A 13,960-nucleotide genomic window follows, 5' to 3' on the forward strand; every position below is an offset into this window, starting at 1 on the left:
GCATCAGCCCCAACCGCCAACACTCCGTTTATCGGCAAATCCCACCAGTAACAAGCGCTAGCCAATCAACGCGCCGCCGATGCAAGCTGGGAGCGCGCAGACCGCAGTTCATTTCCCCCCTCGTATTCCAAACGAGATATTACCGGTAGCAAAATCACCCACCGGATTTCTAACTTACCGACGCAGAACAATTTACCGGGAATACAAACCGGAGGGAACCAGGCATGGAGGGAGGTGGCAAGACAGTGGGTGAAAACTTAGGCTTTTCGCCCTGTTTGGAGAGTTTATATCCAGTTACTCTTTCGTTTTAATCATTGCTATTGCTTTGTATGTCGGGGGCGGGAGATTCATGTGATTGGTTGTTGGTCGCGTTGCTCGCAAAAAATCGCCAAGCTTCAGACACGCCCAGCATCAAGATTTTTTTCATGCCTGTGTGTGGACGGGCCGTAAGACTTGCTATTTTTCCTCCATTTTAATGTTACAATCTTCCTCATTTTGTAGGTTGTGCGCTGCTGCCTTCTCCACATCATCCAGAAAGGGCGCTACATCACCGCCAACCGCCGCAGCATCTTCTTTCGAGTGGCACACAACGCGGGGGAGATGGAGGCGTACTGCAACGCTCTGTGCCAGCTGCGCGCCCTGCTCTACCTGGCTCAGCGCATGCTGCACGACAACAGCCATGGAAACCTCTTTTTCAAGGATGAGAGCGGCCTCAGTGAGACCTTTATCCGCGAATACACATCCATGCACAAGGGCTGCTTCTATGGCCGATGCCTCGGCTTCCAGGTGAGAAAAGCCGCATGGTGCAGGGGAAGCTGGCAGGAGTGACGAATGGGGAGGCTTAGAAGCAGCAGTGCCTCAGGCTTGATGAACTAGAATTGGCTTTTTATGTGAAGAAAAGTAGGACACTCGGAAGAAAGAGAGGCAGGAAGTACTTCAATGTTCACAAAGTAGGAACTGCAGGTAATTCACTTTTAGAAGGATATATATTATAAAGACAACAATACAAAAGGAGCAGACAACAATAGAAGTAAAACGTCATGAAAAACCACTTCTATCTCACCAATTCTGGCTTACCACCTACAGACAAGCACCTGAATGCACCATCTACAGCTCTGACAAATATACTCTTATGTTACTGCCCTTGTTAGGTTATGTAGCTAGCAATTTTTTTTTAAATAGTAGTAACAAGCTCCCAAGTCTGCCATTGCCTGTCAATCAAAAGGATATTCTGTTTGGAAAAAGAACAAACCTGTGGATGTGTGATTTATTTAAAAGAAAATGCCAGGGGCTGCATTGTACCCAGACTAAAGCGAATTGACCCAGATCAGAGAGCTGTCAGAGCTGTAATTCGTAAAGCCAGGAAAGATTTGCAGATCTAAAAAATGACTCATGCTGCCTAAACCTGCAGTTAAACTAAAGTGAGTGAATCATTTAAGATGGACAGAGGGAAGGCTCTTCTTCACAAGAGTCTCTGTTGATCCTAAAGACAGAGGCTAAGCCCTCAGCAAAAAGACGAAGTGGAAAAAAAGTGATGAAACCTCCCTCTGCATCAATTTATTATGTCTGAAACTCTTCTGATATCCCGTCGTCTCTGCTCAAATGAAAGCAGTTTTTAGTGTAGAGTACATCTTAAATAGATTATGTAATATAATTAATAATCTGTCTCTGTTTTTATCCGTCTCTCCAGTTCAGCCCAGCCATCCGGCCGTGTCTCCAGACCATCGCTATCGGCCTCGTGGCCTTTGGAGAAAACTACAAACGCCATCAGTCAGGAATAGGTCAGCATCAAGCCGTCTGCAGGGGGCCCCCTCCCATCACCCAGTCACTGTATTCTCATTCCTCCATCGTACTCGTCCGCACGCCTCTTCCACATTGCTCCATGGCCCCTGACTGTGTTTCCTTTTTGATGTTGTGTGATTGGATTGTAGAGGCCCTTTCATCCTCTTGAGTCTCGAGGCCGAACTGGAGTGCTTCTTCTATATTTCAGAATGTTTTGAACGTGCACAAAGTTATGTACAGAGATAGAAGTACATACAGATATTTTAACTGCAAACACACGTAAATATTTAACATTTCAAAAAGGACTCTGATGGTCTCTTGTGTTTTGTGCTGCACCACAGTGGAGGCAGGAGGTATTGCACCATATGGTGAGTTTGCTCGGCAACTTTCGGGGGGGGGGGGTGGGGGGGAGGATACGACGCCAGAAACCCCACACCCCCCCCACCGGCGAACCACCCACCNACAGTTTTGTTTTTATGAGCCTCTACCAACTGGTCGAGCTGGCCTTTTATGGTAAAAGTGCATTTTCAAGAATCATCATATACGGTACAGTATTTTTATGCATCAAAATAAAACACAAACTCAAATACATTTCTTTCTTTTATGGAAAATGAGCAATCAGATATATTCATAAAAGATAATAAATTATAATTGGAAAAAAAATAAAAATGGAAAAAAGTAATGTAAAGTGTTTTTCATGATAAAAAAAAGACTTGCTCATCTATATATATATGCTGCATTGGCCTAACAAGAAACCACTGGCCTAACAGCACATGTCTATATCCTGTGTTGGCCTAACTTGCTAATCTGTGTGCAACTTTGGGCTGAATGCCATGCATGAAAGGTGCTATATAAATTATTATCACTCTTTCACTCTGAGACTCATAAGGCAGTATAGATCTAGTACTATTACCATGAATCTAGCTATTTATTTACCATATTTTATTGAAAAACATCTCTGAAAAAGTCATATTGCTAGTTTACCATAAAAGGCCAAATCGACCGATTGGTTGAGCATATTTTCCAAAAAATAATTACACCCTTGTTAAAACTTTTTAGTGCATCAAGTTATCTAATTATGTTCAGTCAGTGTTCAGTCAGCTGGTTTCTCCAAAATGACCTACCCGGCCACCTTTAAGGCTTTATGATATCCTTCACAGTAGACATTTGAACATATAAAATAGCTGATCACCACTTTCATTGAATTTTGGAGGATTTAGTCAACTTTGCAACACCCATGGTGTTCCTGGTCAGAAATGACCGCCATAAAGAAAAGGAATTAGTAACCATCCGGATTAGATAAAACATACACACAAACAACCACACACACACACACACACACACACACACACACACACACACACACACACACACACACACACACACACACACACACACACACACACACACACACACACAGAACAATTTGATACATTTCCCTCTCTTATACGCAATACATGTTCAGTGTCTATTCTTTGTATGTTTACTGCAGTTTTTCATGTATAGCAGTAGTCTGATACAATATTTACACTTTGAAAAGGGTGTTAAAGGACATTTGGTGATGATTAATGGGTTTTGTGTTAATGTAATAGCAGTTAAAACAGGAGCGGTCAAATTTGACCGCGAACACCAAAGTAATGGGGGGGAACGAAGACAATTGGACGGAAATCTTGGTTCTTCATGAAGAAAGTAACATGATACAATCTATTTTTGAAAGCATGCAGAGATAACTTTTATGCAAATGTGGGACAATCCAAATTCATTCAAGCATAAATCCTGACTGAGAGAAAAACAAGACACAAGCTGTGCAGACAATATCAGCGGAGACTTGGATCAGTGTTTAAAGAACTCTCTCTAAAGTATTTCAGTACATTTAGTTATCTTTGGATCACACATTACTTAATACGATGGGGATAATAACACTCTTTCTCCTCTGCAGCTTTGTAGGTAAGTTGAATAAAGTTATTTTCAAATACAGTATTAACTAAAATACTCTTTTTAAAGTTGTTACCAGTGTTTATTTTATTTATAATTATATAAATGCAATGATCCTTTGGGTCTTGTGGAAAATAGACATTCCTGTAAACTAAAGCTACTATAATTATATGTATTTAGGTCATTTCTTAAACTTTTTTTTACATTTAGCTTGTGTGAGTCATGCTTCACTGAACCACATCTCCTGTCAAAGCAGATGGCTGTTGCATGTTTGCTCTGTTAGCTTAAATACATTTACTGCTCATTTTTTTTTTTTTCATTGTCAAGTTTAAAAACCATGTAATATGTGTTTGATATATGCAATCATAATGAAATAATTAAACAGACAAAACCAAACCCAAAAATGCATCGAACAACACAATACTATTTGCTTCTTCAACAGTGGGTACTGCTCAGAGTAAGGTGACTTTAGATCGGGACCGGCCCTATTTGAGGAAGCAAGTCTCTCACGAAGCTAAACTGGAGTGCTGCTACACCACCGGGGATAAGTCATTGAATGTCACATGGGTCAAGCAAACCACCAACCGAACCATACACACTGTGCATCTATCAGAAGGAGTGACAGAAGGAGTGCCTAAAGAAGTCGCACCGGGCAAATCCTGCGGCACCCTGACCTTTTATCCCCTCCGTCAGTGCCACTCTGGGCTGTACCGCTGTAAGCTCAGGGGCAACAATGTGAACGTCCTGTCACACGGCACCTACCTGCAGATCTACAGTGAGTTCATGTGTGTTGGTAGAGCAAGTTCTAAGCACTGCTAACAACCTCATAAACTGTAAATCCTGTTAACGTGAGTGTATCCAAAAGCAGTGTGAGTGGAGGAATCCTTGCATATCGCAGCTTGGTTCATCTTTACACCTTTAGGAGGGTCTCGTTACAGACTCACTTTATATAGCACACAGATCAGATCAAGTTGTCTTTCAAGCTAATGTGCAGACTAGAGGCATTTGTCACACTGAAAACCCTCAACATCTCATTAAACACACACAACCAGTATATTCTTCCTTGAAATATGCACATTTATTAATAAAAAATACTCTCACATAACAAACCAACAATTCTTTATGCATTTATTTTATTATAAGACTGTTTTCTTTAAGTACAGTTATAGCAAACCAGCTCCTAATACATCTCCTTACTTAGTGTTAAGTGATAATCGGATTATTTTAAACGCTCTTGCTTTCAAATGTGCACTCCCACTTGCTATAAAGACATGTAAGTACTTGTTTGTTTCACCTTTGAACCCTGTGTGTTGACCCAGAGCCGATGGAGAAGACAATCAATCTGAGTGAGACCACCAAAAACACGATCCTGACAGCCGAGGGGGTCTTGCTGCTACTGTGTGTGCTTTTGCCCTCTATCTCCCTTCTCTCCAAGGTAGGATAAGATAACTTTAAAAGACTCACTCTTTTGCCAAAGATTGCTAAAAAAAAGTTACAAATAAAAAGTTATTCTAACACAAATTCCTATTATAGAATAACATTTAGAGTAAGATTCATTCAGTCAAAACTAGAAAAGAAAAGTGATATTGTGCATGACATTAAATAGGTCAGAAGGTTACTTTTATATAGCCGACTGCATATCTTATCTCTCAACTACCCATGACTCACAGCGTTTACGTTGAAGCAATGATACATTTCCAAGATGTCTCAATAATAGTTTGTCATACAGTTCAACACACCGGAAATGAATGTAATCTGTAAAACTGTTCCTACACACCTATACGTTTCTTAAATGGATTAATAGTTGTTTTCACTCCAGTGGACGTTGCACAATTTCACACATTTACCAACTTCTGGTTTCACCTCACAGTCAAAGAGGCTAAATGTACTGGAGAAGAATAAAATTACGAAGGAAGAGGAAAACATATATCAGGTAAGTGAATCCGATCACCGTTAAGTCGCTTGTGAGAAATACATGTGCTAGTCACATTGCTGAAAGCAGCAACAAAGACATGAGTGTACATGTACTCTTTTCCCAATCAATTTGCCATGAATGCGATGCATTTTTGTTCACGTGTTTGTACTTAATATCCGTGTTCCCATACGCCAGGGGCTAAATCTGGACGAATGCTGGTCCACATATGATCAGATTGAACGTCCCCAGACACATGGCCAGTACCAGGATGTGGGCAACTTAAAGGGGAAAGAGGAGGAGGAGGAAGAGGAGGAGGAGATCCAGCTGGAAAAACCCTGAAGGAAATTGGAAAGATAAAGAAAGGGAGAGTGTTGAGTCTATTTTAAGTGCTGACCTACAACTCTGTGATATCTTAATATCATCTTCATTCTTTACCGTACCGCACGCATTTGGAGTTTTGTACAGAGCGTGCAGTTACAGTTTTAGCATCTGATAACGTATCTTTTAAGCAGCTTGTTTATTTGAGATTGAACAGATTTTTGAACTGGAAAGCAGTTGATTTATCAGTCTCGCCAATGGCACCACTCAGTCAATGTTGGCCAGGATTATAGAAATATGAAAGGCAGATGTTCAACATGATTGTAAAGATATCTATTTTCTACAAATGATTTACAGTGCTACTAATAGCAATATAAATGTGTCTTCCACTCCTTCATTTATCAAACATTGTATTCTAATGAAGTTCAAGAAAACTGAGTCTAGAAAATAAGGGTATATGTCTCTGGAATCTGCCTTTTGTATGTATAATAAACACTGCAGTGGGAAGTAATAATACTCAACATGGACAAAAAGTGTTCAGACTTTGAAAACCAGGCAACTTCCTCTTTTGAGAAATATTTTATGATATGAATGAAAGCTTCAAAATAGCTTCTGAGTGGAGCTGGTGCTGAGATAGTTTTGTTATAAGCTTCTTAATGTTCATTTTAAAACAATATAACATATTTCTTGCATATTATTGAATGGCTTTATGATGTGTGACAATGTATTTGCTTCTTGAATTTCTTGAAGTGCTTAAAAAATAAAGTTGTGATAAAACAAAATACTCTTGATATACAAAGTATTCTTTGAATTGTCTTCATAATAAATACATACTTCATCTGTTTCTAATCTGTTCTCCACATGAATGGATTACTTTTACTTTGCAAAGTAAAAGGGGCGGGTACTAGTGGATTTTTGAGTGTCGTGATTGGCTACTGCATACTGACGCAGCCTTCTATTGGCTCTATTTTTGGAGTGGGCGGGACCTAGGCTCTCGCAGGCAGGTATGTAGGAGAGATGAGAGAGGCGGTGCGTAAACAGAGTAGGCGAAGATGGCGTCGAGCAAGACGAGTGGTGGGAGTAGCAGATTGGAGAAAAGTGTGAATGGAAGACGCTCGTCCAAACTTAAAGGTCCAGTGGGTGAGTTTTATCGTCACACTGGACGCTTCATTAACCTCTGTTCCCCTTTTTGACCCTCCTAAACTCTCACCCCCCCGCTAGTTTCTGTTAGCATTTAGCTGGCCTCCGATAGCCGAATTGAACAGCTAGGATTTAAGCCGCTGGGTCTGTCAGCTGCTTTGGTCCTGTGATTGTTTTACGAGCTTAAACCGAGGAGACTGATGAGATCTCATTCATTCTGGCTGTTTGTTTACAGAAGCTTTGCTAAAAGAAGTCACCGGTTGACGTCCTTCTCTGGCGTCCCCATAGTGACAAGCATCCTCCGGTCATAGCAACGTTACGTGTACCTTAGAAATAACTGTGACGTCATTGCTGTTGTAGTAGACTACAAATATGTGGCTCCATGCTGTGTTATTATAGTCACATGTTCACGTTATGTGCCCCTTATTTTGAGCCGTTGACACTGACCACCTGATCAGGTACCAGTCATAAACAGAGGTGAGGGGTGCAGTGTAGTGTATACAGGGGCGGGAGAAGTACTCAGATCTTGCACAAGTCAAAGTAAAAGTACCAGAGAGTAGAAGTACTCTGATACAAATATAATTCCTGCATTCAAAATCTTACTCAACTAAAAGTATTGGCATCATTTTGGCCCATTTCTGAATGATACAGATTATATGTTTTGATTATAATTATTGATGATGTTTACCATAGCTTGTAAGGGTGGAACTATTTTTTATTATTTTATTTACTGCTGGGTAGTTTGTGAATTTAGTCCAGTAACTAAAGTATTATTCAAGCGTTGATTTTGTTTTATATCATTAATCCATATCTGCAGTAATTTAAGGTATTAAATAAGGGTAGTGTAATAAAAGTACACTAGTTACCTTCTGAATTGTAGTGGTGTGAAAGTACGAAGTTGCAGGAAATGGAGATACTCAGTGAAGTACCTCACAATTATGCTTAAGTAGAGTATTTGGGTTAATGTACTTAGTTACTTTACACCACTGAGTGTATACATTCACCTCCCTGAGTGTGTTATAAGGAAGTACTGTGTAATTAATCGATTTTGCGTTCTGATTGGGTCAGTTCAGGTTGTGTGACATAATGGAAACGCATGGTTACGAACAGAAAAAGATTGGCTGATTTGCAGGATGCTGTTTGCCCGAAGGCACTGTGGATCTGCTGTTATGACTAAACAAACTGCCTCTGTTGCCCTGCTCTCCTGTTAACGAGGCCACTGTCTTACCGTAACTAAAACAATCCAGCCATTCACAAACCACCACCACTTTAAAAAGGCTTCCTTAGCTTTGGAAGTGTTGATGCCTTTAACACAATAACATATTACTGTGCCTGCCTATTTTTGAATGGTACGTTTATAACTGCCTCATGCCTCAATAATGGGATTAAAAGAGTTGACCTAACATTACTTCTTTTATCAGACTCAAAGATCAGATGTGTAACTTTCTTTTACTTTAATACATTGTGTTAGAGTCCTGAAGGGAAGCCCTATGTGTCCCGTTTGGAGGGGGAGTGGAGGCTCATTGTTGCTCGTTTCCTGTTGTTCACTTTGGCGCTGTGTGTTTGAAGGTGCTCTGTCTGGGAGAAGGGTCAATGGCTTCCTAAACACGACACCACAGAGCCCCTGCTGTTGGCACTTCCTCTTGCCCGTGGACGGCTCAAAGCGTTCTATTTTTAAAGCCTGCTTCCTAGACCAAATATTTCAGTATCATATACCTGTGCAAGTTTGAAAAAATACTGACCAGGTTTTCTTTTACTTTTAGAAAAAATTGACATGTAAGGTGAAATGTTTGCGTTTTAACTTTAACAATGACCGGTGTAAACTTACAACCCATTTGGACTCTTTCTAGTTGCAATGATAAATGAGCTCATTGTGCTGTGACAGTGTTTCCCAACCCTACAGCCACTGGGTTTTCATATCCTTTCACTTACATGGACCCCAATCTAACATTTCCCACATGTCTTGAATGTGTCTGCTCAGGCTTGATAAAGAGAAACACACGAGGGCCATGAGATAGCAACGGCCTAGACGAGATCAACACAGTAAATCATACTGACATTTAGAAGTAGCTCAAATGTAGTGTGTTTCCACTTCATGGTACGGGTCTCTGCCGCTTGGCTCCCTCTTTTCTTGGTTTTCCACTAGGGGTAGAATCCGAGCAAGCAGAGCCTATACCAAAATGTGACATAAAAACACTTCAGTCCACCCATTGGTCAGAAAGAATGATCCCCTGTGTGTCATGACATCCTGCTCAATTTCCATCAGCAAACTAGCGCCAATTTGGCCAAACCACCCCGAAAACGTACCCTTAGGCGCATTCACACCGCAGTGCTTTTCCCACAAAGGTTCATGAGAACTTAGTTCATGAGAACTCTTTAGGGGTACAGATCGCGTTCACACCAGAATAAATTCCTGGGGAAGGATTAGGATTAGGCAAATGAAGCCGCTGACGTCACTTCTTCTTCTTCTGCTTTGGGTTTACTGGCAGGCCGCAAACAACTTCACGGCGTATACTGCCACCCGAAGTCCCCGGAGTTGGGGACTGGCTTCAGTAGAAGCTGCTGGGACTCCCAGCAGCTTCTACTGAAGCCTTCCGATTAAATCGCCAGAACGCCGACACCTCCTCATCTCCACCGCTCCCATGTGTTGTTTTGTGTTGCCATAAGTTAGTCTCTCTGCGTTTCTGCGCTGGGCTAATGCTAATAATGCTAATGCAAGGATAATAAAATGGCGGCTTCACAACACTGTTTGGGAGTTTTACAGGGCGTGGTTTGCAATCCGCCCAGCCAATCAGAAATAGGAACCTTTTTCTCCCACGAAAGTCCCTGCTCTCTAGCAGGGACGGAAAAGGGGGTAAAAAGGTTCTCATGAACTAATTTTAGTTCCGGATCTTTTTGGTGTGAACGCAACATTTTGGAACTATATCGGAACTAAAGTGTGAACACGCCTTATGTTTCTTAGAGTCGCTCTTGGTGGCAGTTACTGTATTTCTCCTGCGTTCCTGCTCATAAATCATGAAACCTTTTCTTTGGTAAGCTTTCAAAGTAATTTAGTGGTAAGAATGTTTATTTGTAGGTGGGCCTTTCATTTCTGTCCTGAATAGAAGTTAACGTTAAAAGTTTCCATTTTGTAGCAGTTTTTGGTTAGCTAACTTTGGGAGGGTTCGTAAGGGTTCGTCATAAGCTAGCTAACTAGCTTAAGTTTTATCTCACTTCTAACGTTAAAAAGTATATTTAAACTATAAATGAAAAATATATTTTCATATTGTTGCTATTGTGATTTGAGACGATACTATCAAGGTGAAATTCAATAAAAATTCTCGCACCGCATTAGCGTTCTCAGGGTACTACAATGCATTGTACCAGGGGTAGCATCTGAACTGAGACATGACTCCATTCTTGACAATTTTCACACGGTAGTATTTTCCTACTCTACTCTTTCTAACATATAGAGTGAGTACATGTGAAGCCCACAGGACAAAGTGTATCCGGCCCTCTGTTGATTAGACTGTCTAGCATTTTAAGTATCGCTGCTTTTGCTGTTTAAAAATTGCATTCCTTTACGCCACAATATCGATTCACCCTGTTATTCAGGATTCAGTTCTACCACAGCCAACCAGAGGGAGGGTTGAAGGAGTTGTGTGTCAGCCTTGCATTCCCAAACCACACAACTGCATTATGTGGGAAATCCCACACACACAATATTAATAATGCTGCTACAAGGACAAAATGGCAGCAGAGAATTAAGCAGTGTTTCACACACTGTTTCTCCTCCCCCATCCAGCTGCTGTGGAACATGAGAAGCCCCCCATTTACCCAGAGCAGCACTCTGAAAGAGAGGAGGGAGAGAATGGATAGTGCAAGATTAGTGTGCAGGTCTGCTAAATCACTTACCTGCCCTACAGCTGAACATAACAGGATGGAGGAATGGGGGAAATGAACAGGCGGGGTCTTCTCTGGTTACCTGCACAGCCAGAACACTCTGTTCTTATACATGACTGGAAATAGGGGTAATTATAGGCTATTCATTATGCCTTATTTTATGGCTCTTTAGGAAATTATGTGGAAAGAACTGTGTAATTTTGCGACAAATTAAATAATGAAATCTCAATTTAAATGCAAGTCATTTATTTATTTACTGCTATTGGAAACTTTATAATCCATAAATATTGTATTTTGATTTGCTTATATACTTGGAAAATAGGTTTTAATGTTCCTCTTTGTTTTTTTCACAGGCTAAGTATTGCTTTTTAATGACTGATAAACTAAGATGAATGATTCAAATCAGTCTCATAGACATATAGCTGGATGAAAATAATAGTACAAATATTTTCTGTAAATCAAATCACATCAAACACGTCAAAAGCAGATAATCACCATCTTGCTCCAGCTGTGTTATTCTTAATTATTATGTCCTAACTTGTTGAACCTTTTTCACTTCATACAGAAAACCTAATAACTATAATTTACTGCATCACAATGGATCCAGCCAGCCGCCATATTTGATTTATGAAAGTCATACTCAAAGATCTAATGTTAACTGACAGCTTACATTACGGACCTACTCAGGAGTCGAGAAATGTTCCAATATTCCAATACCTTAATGCTTCCATGTCCTGTAAATTTAAAAAATCCTAGTGAATTACTGGCTCAGACATACATCAAATACAAATCTGGAGTTTAGGGTCTCTAATCCCCTATGATTCTTGCAGCTGGGTGGGGAGAGGCAGATCTGCAACAAACAAAAGGCGAACAGCTGCGAGCTATAAGTAGAAAATGATGGGACATTTCCAAACGGTTGATTACTTTTACAGGTTATAGACTGAATGGTTAAAGTTAAGTAACTTAACATATTCCTACAAAGTGGTTTCAATTAAATGGGAACTAATTTAGATGTATATGGCGGTAATGTTTAAGAGACCGGGGTACTTTAGTGTCCATGTTTGATTGTTTTAAGACTCTGCTTTATAGCTCAAATGTAATGGCAGTAAAGTTTCCACTGCTGTTTTTTTTTCTTTAAAGAGCAACTTCCAGGTTAAAGACCCCTGTGAATAAATGTGTAGGAAAATTATGAATACACTAGATTTTCAAAAGAATATACAGAAATATACACTACAGTGACATCGTTTTTGTAAGAAATGTTCACTTCCGCATTAAAAAAGCCTCGGCACATGACCTCCCGCGTGTGACGTAACATGGGGGAAACAAGGGGGAGAGCGGCCGGTGTAATGTATTAATAAACATGGATCCCAATGCTAGTTTCGACACAGAAGACACAGAAGAAGTTGAACATGAATATTCGAATGCATATGACGGACCACAACATAGTTAGTAAATGTCAATGTCCTTCTATGGTGTATGGTGAGCTTTCTCGGTTTTCTGGTCTAGCTCTTGTATTGCTCATACGTGAACGAAAAGCCAGGAGACAGCAGTGTATCTGTGTAAATTCTCGTACGTGAACGTCCAAAACAAAAAGAGATGTAACTATACGAATTGAACGAACGTTTTAATGTGTAGATATTGTTATTCACTCTTCTGTCCTATAACCTCTATACAAAGCTGCTACCTGTAATTCCCATGTGTTTCTTGAGTGCTTCCCTTGTTTTCTGTCCTAAGATGAGCTCGAGTACGTGACAGTTGTTTGCTCGTGACAATAAAGTTATAATTCCGTTAGTGCTAGTTTGCGTCAGTATTATGGTAGGTGTTTCGGCCATTTGTTGGGTAGGCGGAGAGGGCAGTGAGGTCAATGCATCAATCACGCAACTTCAACTTCGCTGTGAAGCTACAAAATTGTCTGACTCTGTACTCTATTAAAATAGCCGTGGGGTTATCGATGCTTGAGTAGTCGATATGTCATGTTTTAGGTGTGATGGGAGATGTTGTGGTAGAGACATTAGTGTGTGTTCTACTGGGTGCTTATACACGTAAACGGAGAACCGGCCGTTCGGGGTGGCTGCTCAGACGTGTTTTTTGTTTGGTTCGGGACAGTCGCTGTAGGTGGGCTGCGAGGTGTCAAGGTGCCCTTTCCTGGGTCCTTCGAATGCGCAAGCATAGGTAGTGCCACGCTTAGCACTGTAGTTGTGTAGTGTGGTCGTGCTGTTGGCTAGTAGGGGTGTGCGAGAGTAGTGCTGTGTGGGCTATATGTGTGAGGAGGGGGTGGGGAGAAGGCGTTGACGTGTTGAGAAGGGTAGAGGAGTGCTTTGGTGGGTATGGGCTATGTTGGCGTGCAGTTCTGTTATGCTACCTCATTCTCGCTCAACGTAATCCATTGGCGACACCACCGCATGACGAGGTCGGCAGAGGAAACACAACACAAGGGGGACAGGACACAACAATCACACACGACCACCGACAGTGGGACCGGGGCCGGTTGGTGGTGAGTGGACGACGTTAGTGACACGTGGAGGGGCTGATGTGTGACGGACGAAAGGTAGTTCGGTAAATGTTGCCGTGGGATGTGTGGCCCCGGAGTGTTTGAAGAGAGGCGGTCTAGCAGGTTTCAAGTCGGCATAGGGCAGAGGGGGGAGGCCGATGTGTCGCACACCTCACGTAATCCATGTTCGCTCTATGCCGACTATGAATGCGTAATCAAAGACGAATACCTAGTCATGTTGGGGTGGCAGGAGGCGGTGATGGGCAATGTATAGAAGTAGTTACGATGAAATCAATTATCGCGCTATATACTATCAGATTGGTGTTACAACACTAGCACGTGGCGAGAGTCGGATTTTAAGACATCGATTGCGGCCCGAGTAGTGGTTCTATCGACGGTCAAAGGTGACCAAGAGTAGTGTGTGCGGGGTTAAGAGAGGCTAGCGCGGATAAGAAGATTAGGAACCGACGAGGACCAGACCTACGGATCGCCGAGGT

At 41.4% G+C, this 13,960-nt stretch overlaps 3 protein-coding genes across 4 annotated transcripts in view; all 3 read left to right on the forward strand.

The window, feature by feature from the left end:
- LOC104955348 (ral guanine nucleotide dissociation stimulator-like) overlaps positions 1-13,960 on the forward strand; it is a 111,084-nt gene that overhangs the window by 58,040 nt on the left and 39,084 nt on the right.
- The window catches only part of lipeb (lipase, hormone-sensitive b), a 98,439-nt gene that overhangs the window by 36,070 nt on the left and 48,409 nt on the right, over positions 1-13,960 (forward strand). For both annotated transcript variants that reach the window (XM_010782668.1, XM_010782669.1), the window contains 2 exons: positions 502-786; positions 1,691-1,781. In XM_010782668.1, the coding sequence (XP_010780970.1) occupies positions 502-786; positions 1,691-1,781 (376 nt within the window). The remainder of the gene's footprint in view (positions 1-501; positions 787-1,690; positions 1,782-13,960) is intronic.
- cd79a (CD79a molecule, immunoglobulin-associated alpha) lies at positions 3,505-6,543 on the forward strand. Its single transcript, XM_010782667.1, has 5 exons — positions 3,505-3,729; positions 4,160-4,492; positions 5,037-5,152; positions 5,588-5,650; positions 5,828-6,543. Exons 1-5 carry the CDS (start codon positions 3,690-3,692, stop codon positions 5,969-5,971), a joined length of 696 nt encoding a protein of 231 aa, XP_010780969.1. The 5' UTR covers positions 3,505-3,689; the 3' UTR covers positions 5,972-6,543.

This window comes from Notothenia coriiceps, unplaced genomic scaffold (assembly GCF_000735185.1).
Source record: "Notothenia coriiceps isolate Sejong01 unplaced genomic scaffold, NC01 NC01_scaffold00024667, whole genome shotgun sequence".
NCBI lineage: Eukaryota > Metazoa > Chordata > Actinopteri > Perciformes > Nototheniidae > Notothenia > Notothenia coriiceps.